The 23,755-nt window shown below is 33.7% G+C and overlaps 3 protein-coding genes across 3 annotated transcripts; all 3 read right to left on the bottom strand.

The window, feature by feature from the left end:
• Window positions 1-248: 248 nt before the first annotated feature.
• On the bottom strand, window positions 249-7,301 carry LOC111021369 (Tetratricopeptide repeat (TPR)-like superfamily protein). The gene is given in 8 exon segments (XM_022298316.2): window positions 249-650; window positions 810-889; window positions 1,143-1,238; window positions 1,817-1,909; window positions 1,985-2,792; window positions 2,794-4,290; window positions 4,292-5,112; window positions 7,150-7,301. Coding segments are annotated over 3 exon segments (2,766 nt in total). The 5' UTR covers window positions 5,051-5,112; window positions 7,150-7,301; the 3' UTR covers window positions 249-650; window positions 810-889; window positions 1,143-1,238; window positions 1,817-1,909; window positions 1,985-2,282.
• Window positions 7,302-9,179: 1,878 nt separating this feature from the next.
• On the bottom strand, window positions 9,180-12,800 carry LOC111021388 (Heavy metal transport/detoxification superfamily protein). The gene is made up of 3 exons (XM_088118934.1): window positions 12,288-12,800; window positions 11,896-11,977; window positions 9,180-9,493 (listed from the first exon to the last, which is right to left on the bottom strand). The coding sequence occupies exons 1-3, from the start codon at window positions 12,330-12,332 to the stop codon at window positions 9,333-9,335; spliced, it is 288 nt and encodes a 95-aa protein (XP_087975060.1). The 5' UTR covers window positions 12,333-12,800; the 3' UTR covers window positions 9,180-9,332.
• A 6,967-nt stretch (window positions 12,801-19,767) lies between these two features.
• Window positions 19,768-22,840, bottom strand: LOC111021374 (uncharacterized). The gene is given in 2 exon segments (XM_022298321.2): window positions 19,768-21,761; window positions 21,763-22,840. Coding segments are annotated over 2 exon segments (2,328 nt in total). The 5' UTR covers window positions 22,347-22,840; the 3' UTR covers window positions 19,768-20,017.
• Between the last annotated feature and the right edge of the window lie 915 nt (window positions 22,841-23,755).

Genomic DNA, 23,755 nt, shown 5'->3' with positions numbered 1-23,755 from the left:
GCAAAGACATGACAATTAGAGAAAGTGAGACATTGTTCCAAATCTGGTATTCAGTAACATTAGCACAAATGGATTTATAGGTTTGAAGAAATAGTCATCATCGTTCATCGTTATCCAACAGTGTCGAGGACTATCGTTTTTTCACATTATTCTTACATCGCTAGAAAGTGATGACAATGACGTAAATGATCCATCATAGTCCTTTCGATGGCAATATTTTTGCAGTGTGAGTGCAACAGACAAATCGGTTCGATAATAAATCACAACACGATCTTATACCAACAGGATACAATTGTACAACATAAACAGCCCCACTTCTTCCTGTGAAAGCATCATGTTAAACTAATAGAACACAACCTCAAAGAATAACTAAATATGATGTTAGATACAACTATACAAAAAAAATAGTAAAAAGTTAATAGCAAATTTCCTCCCCTAATTCATTTCATGTTACAAGCCAAGACTTACTTGCGAGCTTGATCTTGTTAGGGCTCATTGTATCTGTCAAATAAAGGGTAATAAGAGGAATGAAGTTGCTACTAGATGACACTGGTTTCGAGAAATAATCTCGATAAGCAACTCCAGCGGCTGTTGTAGTGATGGGTGGCTTTAAATTTGGCATCACGATAGACCTTCCAAAGTTACTTGCGCTGTATATTAATATAGTTCATGACAAAAATCAACTACCAATAATCGAGCTACATAAATCCAAATATTTTAAAAGAAAAGAGGGTATCTTCCTAACCTTTCCCTAGTTATTATAAAACAATCACAAGCTGTAGATATATAATGGACAAAAAACTAGTTACCTTCTTCTAACAACTCCAGCTGCATGATCTTATATGTCTGCTATATAGTGTTGTCCCATACCTTAACTTCAAGGTTGCAGCTGGGCAAACTCGACAATCAGACAAAACATAAGTAAGAAAATATACTAGACATTTAAAAAATAAAAAGGGACTGCCCTTTCAAATCAAAGTATCCTAAAATATGAGAATAACCAAATATAAACCTTCTCAATATTCTGACAAAAATATATCAGCAAAAAGAAGGAATAGATGCCAAGTTGAACACCAACAAATAAATTCAAACAAAGTGTTTCTTAATGCAACACAGATATTTAAATAGTTTATATATCTTACAAGTGTATATGCTCCTTCTTGTAAGTTTATTTGTCTCCTGGAGATGCAGAGCACTTGAGTTACTTTTTGAACCAAAATATAAATACTTCATTCTTCCTGCAAAATAAACATAGCAAAATCATTTAATTCTTTAATGTGTATGCAATTTTAGAAATTCAAATTGAGCCATGATGTCAAAAGAATTATAAGGAGTTTAATGCCATCAATTCTGGATATTCATACAGAGATGACAAACAGCTCTAAAACCCTCTTAAAATTTTCAACACGTCATTCTGTCTCATGAAGGACATCCGACCTAACCGTTGAAATACAGGTAACAATGTCTTACTTTTGTTCAAATTATAGATGTAAATCAATATATCTAATTACTGGAAGGGTCTTGCAAGCTTCACTCAACTCAAGTACTTAATACCGTGTAAAGTTCAAAAGACGAGTTTTTGTTTCTTTTTTAAAAATAATCTTTTTTTTATAAGAAACAATGGAGATCTTGTGTTAGTACTCACAAAAAGAACAACCTAAGCGCAAGGGTAAACAAAGATAATCTATATGGCATGTGACTCCATTCATCATGTACAAGGTAATAAGGCAAACATTGGTAAACAAAACTTAATTCGATGTTTGAAGTAAATTAATAGTTCAAACTGCCTGATAGATGTAAGCTTTGAATAAGCTACCTTTTCATCATAAACACTGAAAATTTCAAGATTTCCATGGGAAAGGGATGCAGATAAGGATCACGCTTAAGTCGAGAAACTATGACCAAACATCTGCAATAACATAAATAGTGATTAGAAAGAGAAAAGGACAGTTTTAAAGAGAACTAATAAGAATCCTCCACTAACCTCCACTTCAATGACTGTTCCCTGCATGAGTCTGTCTTGATATGCATGTATACCAGGACGAGCAATCTAATTTCATCTCTTCATAAAACCATGACTCTGCCAAAAGCCTCTTTGTTTAGTGTCCTGATGCTTGCCCCTCTCAACCTTTAAATTAAAGGCAAAACAAGAAGCTGCATACAATTATTTTCTTCACACAGGATGTGGGCAGCTGATTTGCATCTTTACCAATGAGGTGAAAGATTATCATATATATCAATGCTTCACAAAATTTGAAGGCACGGCCACTTGAATCACATGCTCAAGAATATTTTAGTATGTTATGGTAAGCTAGTTTACTTGGGGAAAACCCTCTTTTAAGCATTGAATATGAGAGGGACAATGCATCAGGTACTCTCCTTCCTTGCAAAAGGCCATTTAGTAAAGTGTTATATGCAATTCTATCTGGAATACACCCATCTGCATTCATCTTATTAAACAACCCAATGGCAGAGTTAACATCACCTGCATGAATATGCCCATCCATAAGAATCGTGAAAGTAACCTGGTTTGGACACAACCCTTCATTTTTCATCAATTCCAGGTGATGATTGGCATCCAGCATCCTATCCATCCTACAATACCCACATATTATACTGTTGTACAGATGCAAGTTAGGCACAAGGCTTACATCTTTAACCTTCTGGAGAAGTCTCAATGCCAAGAATTTCATTTTCTCAATAGAATTTGCAGAGACTATTTCATTACTATCCCTTGAAACAAGAGTTGTTTCATGGAGCAAATGGAACAACATACTTTTTGCCATCTGATTTCTCTTCCCTTAGCATGCACCATCTCTTTTTGTTGACAATTAAATTTTTGCAAACACCACTAACCAAGGTGATATAGAAGATAACATCAGGTTCAATCTGGCTTCTTTCCATCAGATCAACTAGTCGAAAAGCATATTCAACCTCCCCCATCTTCAGGAAATGATGGATAAGAGAAGTATACAATACAACATTAGGTGAAAACCCATCTCTTGACATCCTTCCTAGATATAAACATCCTTGATCAGTCATATTTTTCTTAACCAAGCCACTGATTAGTGCTGTATAAATATGAGAGCTTGGTGGAATAGAATTCTCAACCATTTTCTCAAACAATTCACGGGCTTCAAGAAGCCTTCCATTTTTACCATATCCATTGATCATAGTCAAATACAAATTCTTATCAGGATCCACACCAGCCTCAAGCATCATCTGAAAAACACCTTCTGCTTCAAAAATTTTACTTTTCCTACTTAAACAACCAATGATTGAATCATAAATAGCAACACTTGGTTTCAACCCCCTCTCACTCATCCTTTCCAGAGTATAATATGCTGCTTTTACATTACCCTGCCTACAGTGTTCACTTATAATAATCAAATATGTTGCAGTGTCGGGAAGCAAACCACAATCCTGCATAAGGTCAATTAGAGACATGGCATCCTTGAAAAGCCCCTCCTTGCAAAGACACTTAATTAAAGAATTGTAAGTAAAGAGTAAAGGCTTACATCCAAGACTAACCATTTTATGCAGGTAATCCAAAGCACAATCCAATTTTTCTATCTCACATAAAGCACTAATGACAATACTAAATGCCACACCTGCTAGATTCAAGTTGCTATCGAAAATTTCTTGCAGCAGCATTTCAATTTTTTTCTCCAAATTGCTCGATGATTGCAACTTCTTACAGGATGAGATTATAGAAGGATCAAACCCACACCCATTCTTTACAATTGCCTCTAAAATTGTTAAAGCAAGTTGAAGTTCATGTCCCTTTGGATACATCTTCATAAGGGTAAAGAACAGCACATGATCAGGTACGATTCCGCTGTCCAACATACTCCTAGAAAATACATCCACTTCTTCTAACCTATTATCCCTGTGAAGTGCATTGATCAAAACTGTATAACAATGCAAGCTAGGTGATAAGTTGCAGCTGACCATATTATTAAAAATTGCTAATGCAGAGTCAACTTTCCCTTCTTGACAATATTTATTTATCATGATGTGAAAAGTTACAACATCAGGTTGGACTCCCCACTCTTCCATCAGGTTATACACCAACCAACCCTTGTCAACTAAACCCAGCTTAACAAATCCATGGATCAATGTATTTAATGTATAATTGTCTGGCTTACAACCTATTTTTATCATTCTAAAAAAGGCTTGCATTGCCATTTTCATTTTCTTTTCTTTGCAATATTCGTGAATCAAAGAAGTATACATCGTCTTGTCTGGATATAGACCCTGGAACTCCATTTCTCTGATCAACAACTCTGCCCTCCACCAACCACCCCCTCTTACAAAGACCATAGAACAGTGACTTAAACAAATGCAGTGTCGGAGGATACCTATTCGTGATTTGCATAATATCAAACAATTGAAGAGCTTCCCCCATATACTCCTTATAGCATAACCCATCTATCAAGACATTGAAACACCAATACCCCAAGTAAACACCAGCTCCATTCACTCGCACAAAATAGTTGAATGCCTCTAAAACCCTTCCTTGTGCACAAAGCTCCCGAAAAATAGCATTAAATGAAGCTTTACTTGGGATATAGTTTAATGAAATGAGCTGATCAAAATGGGCCAGTGCCTCCTCAAATTTTTCTAGCCTACAAAAACAGATGACCATATAATCCAAAACCAAAGGATCTGGATACGCACCTCCGCTTATAATTTTGTTATAAAACAGCTCTTCAGCCAACTGGGGCCTAGAAGAATAGACAAGCTTCCGGAAAAGCACACCATGGCTGGCCAAATCAAGCTCCAAACCCCGTTCAGAAGCGAAATCAACAATAGAAATAGCTTCACAAACTGAAGAAGATTGCCTTATGATTCGCTGTATCACCTGTTGCGCCGACGAAAACAAGCCCCGACCAATTAGCTGCTCTACTAAGGAATAGCATAAAGTCTTATGCTCACTAGCACAAGTGGAACTCAAAGTAGTTGGAGCATCAATTGGCACAGTACAAGTAGTCACCGATCTCTTGAATTTCAGCGAGAGGTAAAATTTACAGGACCGTCCCCATATCATGTTTAAAACGTAATGCTAGTGACAGCAAGGCATTAAAACCAAACTGAGTTGATGTAGTAGACCTGGCGACGAACAATGAGGACTCAGAAACATGAAGTAGCATAAAAGACATGGTCCAACAGGATGAAATTACAACACCAATATTCTATTCAAATAATGGCTATGCGGGATTAAATACAACTGACAGTGAAGAGGATCAAGATCAAGTAGAATCAATAGCATTTTAAATTAATATTAAATTCTTTTTAGAACAATTAAATTACTTTACCTAGTTAAAATTTATAAATTTTAGACTATATCTACACAAGCAAAATAATTAAATAGTTCCTGCAAAAGCATTCAATAAGCAAATACGTAAATCGTCACGGTCTTTCTAAAACTAATTCAACTAATACAAATATTTCAAGTCCTAGAAACAAATATATATATATATTCACGTTTCTTTGATATTACACCTAAATTTTCTAACCTTACTTTAAGACTTTACACATCATCTCAACAATCATTGTTTGAAATCGATACTCAAAACGATTTTCTAATTCAATAATTTGATTTTTGAATCCTTGTACCTCAACTATTCTTTGTCGTTCAAATTCTTGAAGTTAAGACATCGCTCAAGATCTCATTCTCGTTCATGTCAAATGTACCATCAATCACTTGAGAGGCATATGATTTGAGTTCTGACTATAAATGTAAAAAAAAAGTTTAAAGACAAAAATAATATTTTTTCTAGTAAGACAAGAGTAATATCAAGTAGATCGTTAAACAAAGAATTTAGAAAGGAACTTTCACAATTTTATAGCAATATCAATGCAGATTAAGGCAAATCTGATATGCCAAATTATACTAAAGTTCTGATAAGCAAGCAGTTCATTAAAGTGGTACCATTTCTCAAATCTGAATGTTGCAAAAATGAAGAAGTAATATAACCTCATAAAATAAAAGGAGTATGATCGTTATGACACTGAAATCCACATTTCATTCTAAAACCATAAAATCAAAGTCACGCTAAGATAAAGCATAAAAATAATTCACCTCTCCACATATAGTTAAGGATCAAGATCCATCAAGTCGACCTTCGGTTCTAAATCCAAAGAATTTCAGAGTCCAGCTAAGATACATAAGCATATATATATAAGCCACCTCTACAGCCATACAGAGATCAGGGCAAACATAGAAACTCCTGCAGAATTTTTAAGCAGGAAGAGGACTGATCATAGATACTAAGACAGTATTGAACAAGAATGCATAAAAGTTATATGCATTGAACAAGAACTAAATGTACAAAATACCCTTCAATTCTCTTCAATTGGCTAAGTTAGAGGAGATAGAATAAGTACAGAAGAATTTGGATAAACTACAACAAGAAGAGGTATAAGCAACTCTCCCAGATTTTCTCCCATTACCTCTATTGAGACCATTTAGCCAAAATAAACCAAATAGTATGAATAGAACTACTTCAAAGCAACAAAATCTTCCTCTAACTCAGATGCTTGAGACGTATTCCAATTTAAATCCATAGAACTCTAAAGTTCTTGAGCAATCATACGGTAAATATAAAACGGATTATAGAAACCTAAAACAGCGCTGGGAACTTTGTCTACAACACTAAGAAAAGGAAAACAAACCAATAAAATCTTCAAACCTCATTAAATTTCTAAGCTCCTTTCCGTGCTTAGGTCGATTTATCGTCCCATTTCAACCAAAATCGCCCAAAAAAAAAAAAAAAAAAAAAGATGTAACTAATCTCAAAAAACCCAATTGTTCGAAACAAACAAAAAAGACAGGGGAATGCAGTGCTCGAAAAGAGAGAATTACAAAGAGAGAGATTCGTCCATAGACACTGAAGTAGAAAAAGAGAGTGGTACCGTCGAGTCGAAGGCGGCAAGTAGATTCAGAAAAACAGCCATTAATGGAGTGTGGTTTTAAGGCCCAATCATCGAGAAGTAGGATTTAGAGAGTAGAAATATAAACTTACGTAACGCCCTAGATTATCGCAGAACGTGCTCTGAGAAGAACACTCCCAACGAAACAACCAGATGAAAATGGAAATCGGAAATCGGAAGGGACTGCGAGAAGAAAATGGGAAAATCAGATACCTGAGAGATGAGGCACTAGGAAACGAGCGGCAGTGGCTCGACAGCAACGGACGGCGGCGGCTCAACGGCGACGGGCGGTGGGCGGCGGTGACTCTAGGGCTGGGTGGCTAAAGAGGGGCAGGCGATTGTACTAGAGTCACAATTATAGAAATATTATTATTTGTATTCTCAAAAAAATATATATTATTATTTGTAACAAAATTTTTTTTTTCCGACTGTTTTTAACCACCTTTGATTTAAAAAAAAAAAAAAGAGAAAGGAAAAATGATATTTTTTTTAATGTTTAATAACCTTAGTAAAGATATTTTTCAATCTTCCAAAAAAATAACAATAATAATAAATAAAAATCTCACTCAAATATACTATATCAAGATTAAATTTTTCAAGGTTTTTAAGTAACCTTTGATAAAAAATGATTTTTTTGACTTTGCTTAAATACCCTTGATCAAAGTAGCATGGATACTTCTCTTTCCTATGAAACTTTATTTACCCTTCCTCCAAACCTACATTCTTTTCTCAACTTTACTCTTAAAAGATTAAGATAACGTTCGACTAGTAAAAACTTTTTATCCATTCAAAAAATTACAGAAGCAAAACGCAATATTTTTTTACTTATTATTCTATAATGAATAAGATTTTGTTGTGAAACTTGGGTAGATAACAGCTTGGTGAATAAAAGAATCTATTAGAATTTTTAAAAGTTGCAATTATCGAATTAAAAGGTAAAAATTAAAATAATATATTTGAATGGACTAAATTTTGTTAATTAAGTCGATCATTACATACAAATCACATATTGAAAAATTAACTTCGAATATAAAATTAATATGATCACGTTTCGCTCGTTTTTCAAATCAAGTTTGCTACGATATACCATTCATTCCATCTTAAGAAAAAAAATTGCACTCTAAGTTCTCGTAGTACTTTAAGAATTCTTATGCTCATCATAAATTTTTAATTAGAGAGAGTCTAGGACTTCAAATCTGTAGTATCGTGCTCTCATCTTCAAGTTATAAACACTATCCCCACTCCGTTTTCAATAGGCATGTGGTCAAAGTTTGATCTCCTCTACATTTTGGGAGTTGATAATTTTATATTCAATTTAACCCCTTTTCTGAAGTTTGAAATCATTTTACGTGTTTGGATAAATAAAAAAATAATTTCAAATCTATTTCAAATTCTGTTTTTATACCAATATTGGATCTAGGATTTTAAGTTTAAACGTAATAAATTCCTATTTTGCTTTTTTTTTGGTGAAAAAAATACTTTATCACTCTAACCTCATCTAGTTTCAAACTTTGATCCGTGGGCTGTAATTTTTTATTTATTTATTTATTCTAATACCTATAAACTGACTCTTCCACATTTTTTTTTATTACCATCCAAATAAATTAAGGTACATTTTTTATTTTTTTTTGTTTTTAATTTTCCTTATATCTCAATATTGTTATATTTTATATGTTTATGTTTATTCAATAGATTTTTCTTCTTTTTTCGTTTTGCTTTTGTTTTTTTAGCAGTAAAATAGCTATGATTAAAAAAAAAACACCTTGCTGTGTTTGAAATAGTTTGATTTTAATTCTTTTTTGTTTAATATTTGAATCAATACATTTGCAAGTTTTTTTTAGTTTAGGTTTTAAAATAAAGGTGATATTGACTGGTTTCAATTTTGTTAGGTTGATTTGATTGAATTGTTTTTATTTTCCAGGTTGAAATCAATAGTTCTATTAAAATATTATATTATTAATAATATAATATCCGGTAAATATTAAGAGCATAATATTAAAATGTTATACTTTCTTTACCTTTCTCGTAAATTTCAAACAAAAAATTTTAATTTCAATTTAAAATCGTGGAAATTAGGAATTAGGAATTCTGAATAATATTCCTAATTTAAAATCTTGGAATTTTAAATCATTTTTTACCAATTCCAAACACCAAACGGAACATAACTCTCCAATCAAGAGAATTTTTTCCCCCTCATCCTTCCTTCGTAAAGACTACTCACAATTTCACACCAAGAGTTAATGTAGGTTTAATATCAAATTAGATAAGGTAATCATTCCAACAACGATGAATATTAGCCTAATGTTTCAAATTGAATACAAACACTTGTGCAATATATCTAATTTGAGCCAAAAATATATATATATATATATATATAATAAAGAAAAATATCAAATCTAAAAGCAATGGTTTGAAAGTTCGAGAGAGATGGATTTTAGAGAACCACCCTTCACTTGGGAATAATGAACATTAATTTCTTCTTTCTTGCTTTGAAACTTGATATTCCCTTTGACAACCACTTGGTTTTTTGTCACATCTATGGTAACCTCAATTAAATTCTGCATATTACCAAAAATGCTTTAGAAAACCAAGTCTAATAAAAAATTGCAATTTATGTATAGTTCAAAGACAAAATTAATACCCCATTTCTAGCATATAGTAAAATGTGATGTACATAAATTTAGATCAAGGAGATAAATTAGAATTAAAATTTTAAATTGATAAAGAAAAATGAGTGCAAATGCATGTATATATGGTAGGTATGTATATATATACATGTACGTAGAGAATGTATGCGTATGCAAGTATCAACTTATCTAACCTTTTCTTAGCATATAATTTTCATTTTTCGTGCTCAAAATAAAGTTTAAGGTTCAAATTATATCTAAGTTAGGGTGAGTTTGGTATATCTTTTAATTGAAGCACTTTTTTCGCTTCTGTCGAATGCTTAAACTGTAAGTGTGTCAATTGTCTTAAAATAACTTTTTGGATGAGACACATCTCTCGAGTATATTTTCTAGAAAATGTTTTAAAACAATCCTATTTTTTTTAATATTTATTATCAAATATTCTAAAAATTTTAAAGGCACTTTTAGTTATCTAAGTCACCTTAACTTAATAAAAGTGTGTTTGTATGTGGAGGGCCAAAAAAAAGTTTATTAATAAAATTTAGAGTATTTGATAACAAATAAATATCATTTTACAACAATTAAATGGATTTATAATAATTTTTGGAAGAATCACTTTAAAGTTGATTACCCAAAAAATGATTATATAAAGTTGATTTACCGAGAATCACTTCACGGTAATTTGACCTCTGTAGAATAACTTTTTAGATGTAGTGTAACCAAACAAACTTGTGACTAGAATTACTTTTTAGAAAACTTAAACAAACACACAAGTATTTTAATTAAAATCATTTTATAAAAAAGTATTTTAGGAAGGATATACGTTTTTTTAAATAATTAAATTATAAGGTACGTCAAACTCACCCTAAACACACTTTAAATTAGTCTAGGTACTTTCAGCACTAACTATTTAGTTTATGGCTTTTAAAAATTTCAATAATATTCCTAAATTTTATAAATATTTCTATTTATAAAATAACCAATAACGTAGGGGATGTCCTACAACTTTAAATAGACATATTTATTTTGAAAAAAATTGATAATGATATCTCAAAATATTTGAATAACTAGGGTCGTGGTTCCCAATAAAACCTTTATATTGAAGGAAAATTTACGAATATTCATGTAATTTATACTTTTGTTCATTTAACATTCTTTTAATCAATTTAGTTTATATTGGTTTTAAATGTTATTTTGTTGAATAAATTAATTTATATTAAGTTGAGATTTTTATAAAATATTTAATATTAACTATTACTTTTAATTTTAATTTGAACTTGAACTTTTTTTCACAAAGAAAAAAAAAGAAACTCATAATGATGATATTTTTATTGGATTATATGTTCCTACATTATCAAATTAGAAAGGAAAAAAATGAGAGTTACAATATTCATTTTCGTAAAATTTTGGTTTTGAAATATATAATTAATATATAAATTTTAAGAGAATTTACCAACCAAATAACTAAACAAGATCAATTCTAATAGATGTGTAAAGGGGAAACTCACAAAAGTACAAAAATATTGAAGAATTATTGGAAAAGGTAAAACAAATAGAAGATAGCACTCTAAACTTTCCATTCAAACAAAATTGGGATGTTATAAATTTAAATGAAGTTTATTTTATACGTAAATATCATTAATTTAATTCAATTATAAAATATAAAATATAAAATATAAAATTGATGAAAAAATATAAAATGAAAAAACGAAAAAAAAAAGGTAAAAATGTGATGAGAAATCTTAGAAACTTAACCCATGTCGCAAGAGAGAGCATCAAAGACTCTTTAAGATGCCTCTCGATTGGACATTCTAAGATATTTCAATATCTCAAGATGCCATTTGTATCCTGTAACGTAAAAATTCAAATGTCCGACCGATGAGAATCTTGGACTCCCACCAAACAATTAGCTCCTTAAAGAAATTTTTATATGACATGTTTACTATTTTGGCTGAATTTGATATGACGTGACAAATAGTTTAGACCGATTAATGGACATGTCGACGTAGCAACATATGTTTTATTAATAGCATTGACTACAACGGATCAAATAGAAGCATAATCCAACTTGAAAAGGTAGTTAAAACGTTTTAAAATTAGAAGACTAATAAATATACATAATACTCAAACCACGTGAATTAAATTTATAATTGAAGCTACCTCAAATTTGTTTAAAAAAGATTGAAAATTACATAAAGCATGCATGTGGGTGTAATATATTTTCGACCTAAAATTATGGGGAAATATATATTATAATGTGTAATGATTATAAAAATTTAAAGAGAAAAAAAAAAGGCATGGGTAAAAATAATAGGAATAATTAATTAATTACCAGACATTTTGGAAAGAAGTTGAGAAACTCTTTGGCGACACCTATTGCAACCCATATTTGCATTTATAACAATCACCTGAAACTATCAAACAACACAAAAAAATCAAATTAATTTCTTGTAATTCGAAAAAAAAAATTTAAGTATTTATCGGTCAACACCGTCTTTTAATGACCACCAATAAAATTTTAACAAGTAGGAGAAAAAAATTATATACTTTTTTTTTTGTTTCGGTTGGATCGTGTTAGTATTTCTTCCAAACTTGTTGCAATGAGATTACGAACTCATTTCTATTAGAATTGTTCACAAAAACATAAATCTATTTTTCGAAGAGAGTAAATAATATATATATATGTGTGTGTGTGTGAGAGTAAAAGCAATTTGAAATTCTTACCAAAGGAGGTGTTAGATTCTCATAAAATAAAAGTGATTGCTTCATTCGCTCCTTGTTAATGGTGGTAAAGAAAGATCGATAATTGGTATTGTTGCCACGGGTGGATTAGCTTTGAATCTCGTGATTGTTGTTTGAGACAAGGTTGGGATCAGGAATCTCGTTATTGGTCTTCGAGGCAAGGTCAGGATTAGGAATATCGTGATTGGTCTTTAGAGCAAGGTTGATAAATGATATCGTCAACACGTACTAGTGAATTCGCATTACCACAATCAAGCTCTAGAGATCTCGTGATTTCTTTGGGCCAAGATCGACAAGTGATACCGCGCCAACCCTGGTGGATTCGCATTACCACAATCACCTTTCTCTCGCTCTCAAGAGGCCATGGAGGTTTTTCATGGTGAAGAAGATGATGAAAAATTCCAAGTGTGTTCTTCAAGTTTTAGCCTTCTCTCTCTTCTCTCTCTTCTCTCTCTTCTCTCTCTCTCTTTCTCTATCTAGTTAGGCAGCCTAATTATATAGACCAGTTCAATTTTGCTTTTTGTTTTTCTAAGGCCTAATTTAAATCCTAGGGATGGAATAATATTAAATTAATCAATTACTTTAAAGCCTTAAATTCCAATGAAGCTTTTGAAAATTTCTTTTTTTTTTTCTTTCACAATCTTTGATCATCTCTTTTTCTTAATATATTCCAACTTGAGTTATTTTTATTTTTATTTTTCTAATTTCACTCTCTTCTAAATTTATAATCCAAAGAAAGAACAATTCCTCTCTCAACAACCCATCTTTCGTGGTTTCGTACAAGAATAATAATGAAGGCTATATATATATATTTTTTTTTTCTTTTTTTGAGTTTCATTTTCCTTTTCTTATCCCTTTTTTCAGGTTATGACTAAGTTTAATTTGTGTTAATCGATGTTTGTCAGATAGTAATGATTGTTATGATAATTTATGTCGAAAAGAAAAAAAAAATGATTACTGTGATACTTACGATTTAGTCATAATTATTAAAGTCAACCGGAGACCAATTAATTTTTTGCTTCTAAATGTGATTTTTGTAACTATTTCCAAAATAAAAATGAGTAGTTGCTAATATTTTAAAAATTGAAGTTATTAATTAATTTTTTCCTATATCATGGAAACATTTACAAAAATTATAAAACTATAGTACAAATAATTTATGAACCTAGATTGAAATGTATTATAGATTATCAACGTCACTCTCAAATTCTCATCTAATCTGAAAAATTTGTATCATTCAGAAATACTTGTATCATAACCCTTTCTCTTAAGTTCAATATATAATCACGAAAGATACAATGGGGAGAGGTCGAGTCCTTCATAATTCGTGTCTTTCGAATTGACATTTGTGATATTTTTAAGTGTATTATGAATAGGGTATTCTGGTTACCAATCAACTGAATTCTTCTCCTCTTTCTTCCTTCGACTTCTTTAGCCACCTCTGAATCTATCGTATTCAGGGGATTGGTTAATTTTCAAAATTTCTTGATAACCATCATTTTAATGTAATGAAAACAAAATTACAGAGAGAGGGAGAGATATGGGTTTTAACTTTAAAAAAGTATAAAGAAAATTGCTATGTTAAGTTATGTCATCGTGGGTTCATGTTCTTATCATCCCTTCCATCTCATGCCTCAATATATATTTTATTTCCCCCACACCATATAATTGGGGTTTAAATTAGGGTTTATAAAAATATTAATTCGTTTCTAAAGAACAAAAAGGTAGGAACTAAAAAAAATCAAAGTATGGGGAATTTAATACTTTAATTAATGGGAGTTTTTTATTAAAAAAAACAGTTAAACAATTGGGGATAACTCAATTAGTTGAGATATAAAGTAATCCTCTTCTCCGATATCAGAGGTTCAAATCTCAACCCACTCATACTTGATGATCTTGGAAAAAAAATGAATGTGTTGAGATCAAATATTCAACTTTTTTTTCCTTTCCTTTTCTTTTTTCAAGATAGGTTAATGATAGTTAATTTAGTGGATTGTTGCTACCACCCACTTAAACATAGTGAATAAATTAGGTAAACAGTTGTACGGTAACAATTAGATTTTTTTAAGTTCAATAACATCTGAGAGTGGAGATTCGAACTCCACCTTTTTGGTTGATGATATATGCTTTCACCAGTTGAGTGGTTGACCTAAAAAATGAGATTTGATATGTTGCTTCAAAGATAGTGTTTTCAACTTAAGCTTAACATCAATGGTTAAAATTAACTAAAGGTCAGGAGGTTCGAATGTCAACTTTCGTTCTTTAAAATATGTTCACTTTATTTTACCTAGTTGTCCACTTTTCCTTGTTATATGTTTGTCATGCGGCCAAATCAACCAACATTTGTAAATGGATACATAACCACCAAATTAAGGAACTAAATCATGTAATCGAGTTTTGTTTTCTCTCTTTTAAGTACAAGAACATGTGAAAGTGTAGATTCGAACCCACAACTTTTTGGTTAGTGATATATACCTGAATTAGTTGAGCTAGATTCGGGTTGATATATGTTAAAAGAGAAAAAATATTTACAGGTAGATAAAAAAATTTGTAAAAAAAAAGTTTTTATTTTTATTTTAAAATTGTTTAGATTTTTTATTTAAACAAAGTAAAATAGAAAAAAAAATTATAAGTTTAAAGTTCCATTTTATAAAATTAAAAATTAAAATTAAATCATTCGACCCGGTACAAAGGTAAAATATGAAAAATTCTCAAATTTTAATTCTGTTAAATTAAATCCTAATTTTATTATTATTATTATTATTATTATTATTATTATTTATGGATGATTTGGTTAATTAAATTTTATGGTAATTATGTAATTAAATTTCCAGGGGTATATAATATTACTTTTCCACCAATTACTCAAATTTAGAAGATCAAATTTTTATAATTAAAATGAGGGAAAAATAAACTTTTGGTTTAGTAGATATTTATTTGGTTCCTGAAGTTTTAAAATGTACATTTTTTGTAACTAAAGTTTGAAATATGTGTCTATTTAGACCTTGACCTTAGAAAAGGCACACTTTTTGTCTCTCACTCACGTTTTAAAAATTGTTTTAAATGGTCATTTGACCGTTAATTGACCATTTATGATTTTCTCCCTCTTCCTTTTCTCTTTCTTTCCTATTTCCAACCAACATCATTGCCACCATCGGCCGCCACCGTCACTTCACTTCTCCATATGTCGTCGTTCCGTGCCATTCGCACCAACAAGAAGATAGAGAGGGAGACAACCTTCTCTTGCCGACAACTGCAAAGGGAAATGGAGATCACCCTCTCTCTATCATTCCAGATTTTGAACGAGGGAGACCTCCTCCTCTTACCGACGACTGCAAAGCGGAGGGGACATTTCTCTCTCATTCGTTCAAGATCTAGAACGAATGAGAGAGGGAGACTGCATGATCTCACCAGAGATTACAAAGGAGAAAGAACAACCATGGCGCAACGACATCGACGGATGCATCAACGACACGACAGAGAAAGTGCAGTGTCAGCGAGCAGTTTGTCAGCGGTGACGGCTAGCTGGAGATGGGAGAGGGAGAGAGAAAACCACAAACGGCCAAATGACCATTTAGAACCATTCTCAAACCTCACGGATAGAAAATGTCGTTTTTGAAACTTATATATTTCAAATCTCAAGAACTAAAACTGTTCATTTTAAAACTTGAAGAACTAAATAGACAGCTACTTCAAATCTCGAGTACCAATTATATTTTTCCCTTAAAATTATCTCTGGTACATGCAAGGTTTAGAAAAGAAAAGAAATCAAATTTTACCCCTAAACTTAATAAGGTGTATCAAATTTACCTTAGATTTTTCAGTTTTGCCACTTGCACCTAAAACTTGGATAAGCATTGCAATTTTTACTTTAAAATTGAAAAAGATAAATACTCTCATGTGGGTTCAAAGAAGAATGACACTAAAGGTGATTCTTTTTGCTGAAACTTGTAGATTTTGGTAGAATTATTCGGTGGTCAATTTTGTGTAGTGATCAAACTAAATTCTATACAAAACCGATTTTCATTGAAATTGATTAATTTATAGAGATTTTTACATTGTTTTTCGGTAAAATTAGTAGGTGAATTGGTTAATAAAAATTACCACACTTATCTAAGTCTAGAGTTCAATTTGTTGATACACCTTGCCAAGTATAAAGGTGAATTTCTACTCAAATAGTCAAGCACCGATGTTTTCTCTTTCAGGTTGTAGGCCCGAACTTCCTCCCAACATTTATAATTTTATCTTTCTTTTCAAAAGAAAAAAGATATCAGTTTATTTTGGTTCATATATTTTTAACTTTCGTTCATTTTAGCCCCTATATTTCTGAAAGGTTTATCTTGGTCGTATACTTTTAAAAGTGACAACTTTATTCCATCCATTTTTATTTTTATCTCATTTATTTCAATCATAATTTTAAATAAAAACGAACTGAAGTTAAGAGTAGATGAATCAAAATATATTTTTTTAGTACAATATGTGGAGTGAGGATTTGAACTCATAATCTTCTAGTTGTAGATAAATATCATAACCAGTTAAACTATGCTCGAGTTGCCCAACCAACCAAAATAGTGCGGGTGTATATATATATTTGTTTATTTTCCTGATTGGCCCAAGAAGATAAGGGTGGAAGTTTGAATTTTTTTTTTTTTTTCCTTTTTCAAATAAGCCAAGAGTTTGTGCTCACAAATGGGTGGCCCAGTGGACCACAAACCCACCCAACAAAATTAATGGCTCACCCAATCCCATACTCTATCCATCTTCAATCCCCCTCTCTTTTCATCCCAAAAAAAAATAAAAAAACTTTCATGTGACTGACATTCATATTTTTGGGTTGGATTCTTCCCCCTTCTACTAAACCTCAACATTTAAATTCAACCTCTAAAGATTACCCATAGTTTTATATGATCGAGTCTCGACTTTTCTTTTACTAACTCTTCAAGATTTACCGCGTTTTTGTTCAACGTGTGTATAGCTAAGTTTGAATGATGGCAAACCCTCGTTTTTTTCCCACACTAGCCATGTATTGCTTAGATCGACTTTTTAATCCCATATTCAATATTGAAAAACGACATGTAAGAAAATATCACTAATGTGGGCAAAAAATAAGAATTTTTATCTTATTTTAAAAAGGTGAAATGTTTATTGATTCGTTTTAATATATTTTATGAATTTCTTAATCTTTATGATTTTTCTAGAAATATACATCCACGTAACCTTGTGCAAAAAAATACCAAATGACACTAGTTGAGACCGACTCAACTTAGTTCGTTTTTTGGATTTCGATTTGCAATCCTGAAAAATCAATAGAAAAGAAAATGAAAAAAGTGATTATCATTTCTATTTCTAGTTAAATAATTAAAACCCATAAAGAGCAACAAAAAATAATAGATATTTCATTATTGAAAAAGAAACAAAAATTAAAAATATTTTCCATTTTGATCACTCCTTGTCACATTCCTCCCCCCAAGAAACTCAATCATATATGGCTCATGAAAGCAACTCTCTTGTGCAGATCTATGTACTTTTGCACCATCTAAAAACAAATCTATTATTTTTAAAAATCATATTAAAAAAATAAATAAATAATCAAAACAAATCACAACCATTCATTTTCTCTCAGAAAACTGATCAAATTTTTATCCAATTCCTATAATTTTGATCACAACATAACTCTAGACAGCATCCACATTTCCCCCACAGAATCATTGTATCACATCTTGTTATGATTGATACCAAAAAAAAAAAAAAAACATAAATGAGATAAATAAATAAATAAATAAAACAATCTAATTTCAATTTGATCCCTACACATTCAACAACGTAAACAATTTTCTTACCTCGTACATTTTCTTTGGACACGACAGAGATAGACGATAAGTCGGTGTCCAAATAAGCGCACGACTAACATCCGAAACCAAACACAAATTATAATATTACAACAAAGAAAAGGGAGGGAAGCAAAATAAAAATAAAAATGTGATTAATCTTTGTCACTGTCCAAACATGCCATGTTCCCTTCAATAATAAAGTTGTTTGTTTCTTTATTGAAGCTATGTATATAAAATATGAAGCTACATGAATTTTTTTTTTTTTTTTTTTTTTTAAGCTTTAAGAATTAAGAAAGATGCAAAAGAGGGGATAGAAAATTAGGGTGTTTTTGGAAGGCTCCAAAGTGACATACTAAAGAAAAAGAGTAAAGAATTGAAGGAGGCTTCATCCAAACAAGACCCATGTGGCTTGATTAGTACCTGTTCCCATAACCATACAGAAAAATCTCATATTCAATGTGCAAAAAGACAACCACTTTGAGAGAATAATATTGTTAATTTATAACACCATTCAAACTAGAAAAACAATATATATACATTTAACTAATTTAGCAGCAGTGTGAATGAGATGAAACTATAGTTTATCAGCTTTTCGGGTTTCGACCGAACAGGACGAGTAGGCTAAAGTTGAAACTGGATCCCCCCAACTGTGTTGACAAAACAGTCGAGATTGTGTGTGCCGGTCGATCAAAAAATTAACACAACATGTGGGGATGGAGAATCGAACTCACAACCTCTTGGTTGGAGATATACATCAATTACTGCTGAACTATACTCGCTTTAGCGGTTTGGAGTGATTCTAAGTCATCTTTAACCCTAAGGAGTAGTGATCCCAAACTAGCAATGTTTGCAAAATCTAAGCTACAAGATATGCAGCATCGAAAGAAAAAGTGCATCTTATGGGGAGGTACATGAACTTATAGTGAATACACTCGGATTTGATGCCTTCGTCCTTCGAAACGACGACATTGGGGCTGAGCTCCTGAGAACTAAAACTAAGCAACCAGTTAGCAGATTGCCCATGTTCATATTTTGCGTTCAGAGGAGACTCTATGTTCTAAGTTCAAGCAAGAACCCACGACGCTACACTCTGTTAGTAAGGACCTGAGATGACCTACTCGTTTAAAACTATTGTTATCTCCTGGAACTAGACTTGGGGCGGACGAAGCCTCCCCGATGGCCAGGGAGGGTGGGCCATGAGCATAGGGTGAGGAGTGAGAACAAGTTAGAAAGCTAAAGCCAAAACTACACTTTTTTTTATCTTCAGCTGAGTTCTAACTACACCTTCACATCATCAAAGAGAGTGATTTTGCAAATGTTATCTTCTAACAAGTTATTCACTTATGAGAAATTTCAAAGCAGCTAAAGAGAACCAGAGACCAATGCAGAACTAAATTTATCACACCAAAAGTTAAGAGCACATAATTACCCGATAAAACAGAACACTTCTAGAATGCACGTCGTCACCGCTACTTCCTTTCTTGACCTTGATAATTTCTTTTTCCTTTCAAACAAGGTTCCATGTTTGTCCTTGAACAAGTACAGCAACCAACATAGCCAGAAAAACGTGCATTTGATAGCAATAAAACACGAAACGAAGAAGACGAAATACCAGAGCAACAATGCCAGTGTTTGCAAAAGAAATAATATACTACTAACATGCTTGTAGTTAGATTTTTAGTTACACTAAGGAAGCTAGTCTGTCTGGACTCAAATGAATCGAGGGCAGAAATTGTAGCAAGAATGACAAGTAATGAAAGTTAAAGCTACTTAAGAGATACCACAAAACAGTTCAATATTATTGATGATTAATTATAGAAGTAGATAAATCGGAACCTCTGCCATAATAAGAGTTGGTAAGAACCCCAATCTCCCCTTTTTTCAACACCTCCAAGCTGAAGCAGAGATGAGCTCCCGGCGCTGCCAGCATAAGACTAGGGAAGCCTGGCGTTTCTCGACGTGAAATCCCCTCACAGAAGTTCTCTTTGCTACACATTCCGCTTGAGTTTCGGTGAAGTTGCTGAATGTTACTGGTGTATACCCGGCTGAGGCAAAGAGTGTCTTCCAAAGGGGCATTCTTTCAGGTCCCCGAAGCCGCCCCAGAACAGTGCTTTCAATTCTTGGTTGCAGAAGAAACCTCTCGATCTTGTTCACAGCATCCGAATTCATATTAACGGCATCCAGAGATTCCAGGAGGTTAATGTAGGACTGAAGTGCCTGAAGCAAATGCTGAGGGAATGGGAGGTCACTTCGATCACACCCCCGGTCCAAGGAAACCACAATTTTTGGCGAGAGTTGCTTGATGAAACGGAGGAGAGACGGTAGCAGTGCTGGTTGATTTGATGTGGACCATAGAGGGAAGTTTACTGCAAGAGCCTCGTTTTCGCTTGCTCGAGAAAATGGCAAGGAAAAGGAGTTCTGGTTCAAAGAATCAAAGTTAACCACTTCGAACTCAAAACTTATTCCAATGTCATTAGCAAATTGAGTAAGATTTTCGCGCATAAGCCCGAGTTCAATCGGATGGTGAGTGGAGGGAGAGGCAAAAGCAGTGATTTTTAGCGATGGTGCACCCCGGTTCCTCAAGGACAGTTCCTGCATAAACGAAGCCCACTGAGCTCCGAAACCAATATCGAAATCTACAATGTGAATTTGATCGTCATCATCAAGGGCCTCGAGCAGTGCCTGGTTGCAGGTGAAATTCACAAACTGAATGAGCGGGGAAATTTCCGAGAACACCTTGTAAGCACCCATCTTGAAGATCACATCAAACGGTGTCGGGCAGCGAGGTGGAGGGGGATTAACTGGGTTGTTCATAAGGAGGAGCAATTGAAGAGCCTCCTTGAAGTAGAAAGCAGCCCTTTGAAGGGGCTTTCCAACAGGTGAGAGCTGGTGATTGAGCCGCGCCAATATCCCTTGCGCGTGTGAGAAATTCCCAGTCCCTACCAGCTCCGCTGCCTTGTAGAGCTGGTCGAGCAAAGCATGTTGCTGTGGGGGATTGTGATACGTCATTTCATCACCGCCAAGCCCAACAACTTTCGGCTTCGGCGACAATGCCTTTTGCTGAGGAAGAAACTGCAACCCTGGCGGATAACCCAAATGCTGCTGCTGCTGCTGAACCTGCAACTGATGATTCCTCAGAAAAATCTCATTCCCTGGATCCATAAACGGAACTTTTGGGATCTGCCCGTTCGGGAGGTCGACTCCACTCGAATTGTGCCTCTTCAGTTGAGGCTGCTGCAGCTGCTGCTGCTGTTCCTGTTGACCAAACATCAACGGCACAAAAAAGCTTGGATTCTGAGGCTGCTGATGCTGGTTCATCATAACCTGAGGGTTCAAATTCTGAGGCTTCTCATCTAAGCTCTCAAACGGCTGAAGCTGCTGCGGATAAACCATACCAGAAACAGGAACAACAAGATTCTCAACAGACCCAGAAAACATGGGGCTCTGCACATTAAAGTTTCCATGGCGATTGTTCATCCCCAAACTAGAACTCTTGTAATTAACAACCCCACAAGAGCTTCTACTCAAAGACTTGTTCCCATTAACGTCCGAAAACCCAGTACAAACAGGAAGAGGAAACGATAAATTAGGATTGATGTTGGCAAGAACATTACCGGACCCGGGGGTCGAATTCGGAACCCTGATCGACGATTCCGATACCAGCATTGCCCTCAAAATCAAACCCCAGATTCCCATTCTGCAGAAGATTCTTAATCCCCAGAGTGGGATCTTCCACATCCCCGGCGATCCACCGGAGAAACGACTGCTCTGGCCCGGCCGTCTCCGACCACATACTCTCCAAATCTTCCAATCCAACCCCACATCGCTCTAACGCACCGGAAAAAATCGCCGTCCCACCGGCCAGAGGTTCAATCCCCGACGTAGCAGGCGTCTCCGGGGGAAGAGAAGGAACACATCCGCCGGTGTTTTCCGTCAAAGCTCCGCCGCCGCCGCCAAAGGAAGAAGACAGAGTGGAGGCCGATGTGGGAGGGCTGGGGCTTCTCATATGAAGAACGGAGGTGGGTTCGTTGTTGGGTAAAAGAAAATAAGAAACCCCTTCTTCTTCTTCCTCTTCTTTGTCTTCTATTTCTTGCTTCTGCCCTTTCTTGACCCACTTTTCTGCAAAACCAGAGCAAATCGGAGAAGAAGGTGAAATCTCAAACTCCCCCTTCTTCTTCCCCTGAAAGTGAAACGAAATACTACCCCTCATACCCAGAGCGCCCTAAAAACGCCGTCGTCGGACAACCACAACACAAAATTCCACAGGGTTTCGCTCAAAGGGTTCTTCAAATTGAAACCCACCATTTCTCCTTGCATGCCATCGAATCCAATCCCTTCAAAATCAAAACCCCATTTCACTACAGATTCAAATTCCCCATTTCTTCTTCTCACTAGAAACCCAGAACCTCCTCTTCCTCCTCGCTTCCATCTTCATCTCTCTCTCTCTAACTCCATTTTCAGCTCCTATTTCTCTCTCTCTCTCTCTCTCTCTCCTCTCTTTTCTTATCACTTGGGGAGTTGGGTTGGATTTCTTCTAGCCTTGTGTTGTAGCAGTGGTCTGTGGCCTTCTCTGTTCTGCCATGGATGCGTACATCATAAAAAAAGGCAATAAAGTGTACGCCCTTCACTCTCTCTCTCTTCTCTCTTCTCTCTTGGGACTTCTTTTTTGTTTTTCAATTTTTTAGTGTGAATTCTAAAATGTTGGCCCTTTTTATTTTTCTGTGTCACTCGCTCGCTCCCTTGTAGTGGGATACTGTTGTCTCTCGCTAATTTCAGAAAGCCCAAAACCAGGCGAAGGGGGAAGGGGAGGGGGAGGGCTCCACTGCCTCTCAATTTGAAGATTAGAAGAGACCAAAATGTTTTTTCTTACCACTTTCTTCTCCCTTCTCTTCTCTTCTCTTCTCACTTCTCCACCACACCAAATTGCTTCATACTTCCACTTCAAATCTCCCATTTCTATGCTTTAGGAGGGTTTTGTCTTTGTTTTCCTTTTCCCCTTGGAAAATACTAATGTGGATGTCCTTAGAGACTTCATCATTTTTTAGTAACTCGTCTCGAAATTTGAATCTTTCGAACCTTCACGGACGTGAAATAGTGATGTCTTGACGAGTTGAGTTATGTTCATGAGCATCTCAGAGCTCGATTCGTAAAATTTGCGTTGCTTGTTTCTTGTTTTTCGTTGGAAACATAGCATTTGGTACATGTTTCTGTTTCTCTCTTTTTTTTTTAACAATAAAATCAAGTTTTTTTTGGTTTCTTGTTCATGTTTTCCGTTTTTTCTAACACGTAGAGTGAAGTATTATTTTTAAAATGTATACTAAATATAGAAAAATAATATAACATTAAAAATTTGAATATGTAATTTGAAAAATTAAATTTCATAGGGAACTTTTATTGTTTTTTTTAATCTAAAATTTTAGATAACAAAAAACAAAAAATAGTTCCACTTTTTCAATAAAAAAAAAGAAAAAGAAAGAACAGTAAATAAAACAAAAACCGCCTATTAAACTATTTTTTTCTAATTGACAGAGATGAAACTAAAAATAAGAAACAGAAATATTATCACGCATTAATGTTGAGATGTTGAAATATAAGATGTGGTTAGAAGGATGATTAGAT

This window comes from Momordica charantia (genome assembly GCF_013281855.1).
Source record: "Momordica charantia cultivar OHB3-1 chromosome 10 unlocalized genomic scaffold, Mcharantia_2.0 BLBB01000010.1, whole genome shotgun sequence".
Classification (NCBI taxonomy): domain Eukaryota; kingdom Viridiplantae; phylum Streptophyta; class Magnoliopsida; order Cucurbitales; family Cucurbitaceae; genus Momordica; species Momordica charantia.
Note: the sequence above shows the minus strand (reverse complement) of the source record. Positions and strands in the feature narration are given on the sequence as shown.

What these genes read in the sequence shown, in the direction of transcription:
- LOC111021388 (XM_088118934.1), bottom strand. Translation starts at nt 12,332, where the DNA reads ATGAAGCAATCACTTTTATTTTATGAGAATCTAACACCTCCTTTG. An exon ending in AGAATCTAACACCTCCTTTG is followed by an intron (nt 11,978 to 12,287) that starts GTAAGAATTTCA and finishes GTTGTTTGATAG; the next exon opens with TTTCAGGTGATTGTTATAAA. An exon ending in ACTTCTTTCCAAAATGTCTG is followed by an intron (nt 9,494 to 11,895) that starts GTAATTAATTAA and finishes GTAATATGCAGA; the next exon opens with ATTTAATTGAGGTTACCATA.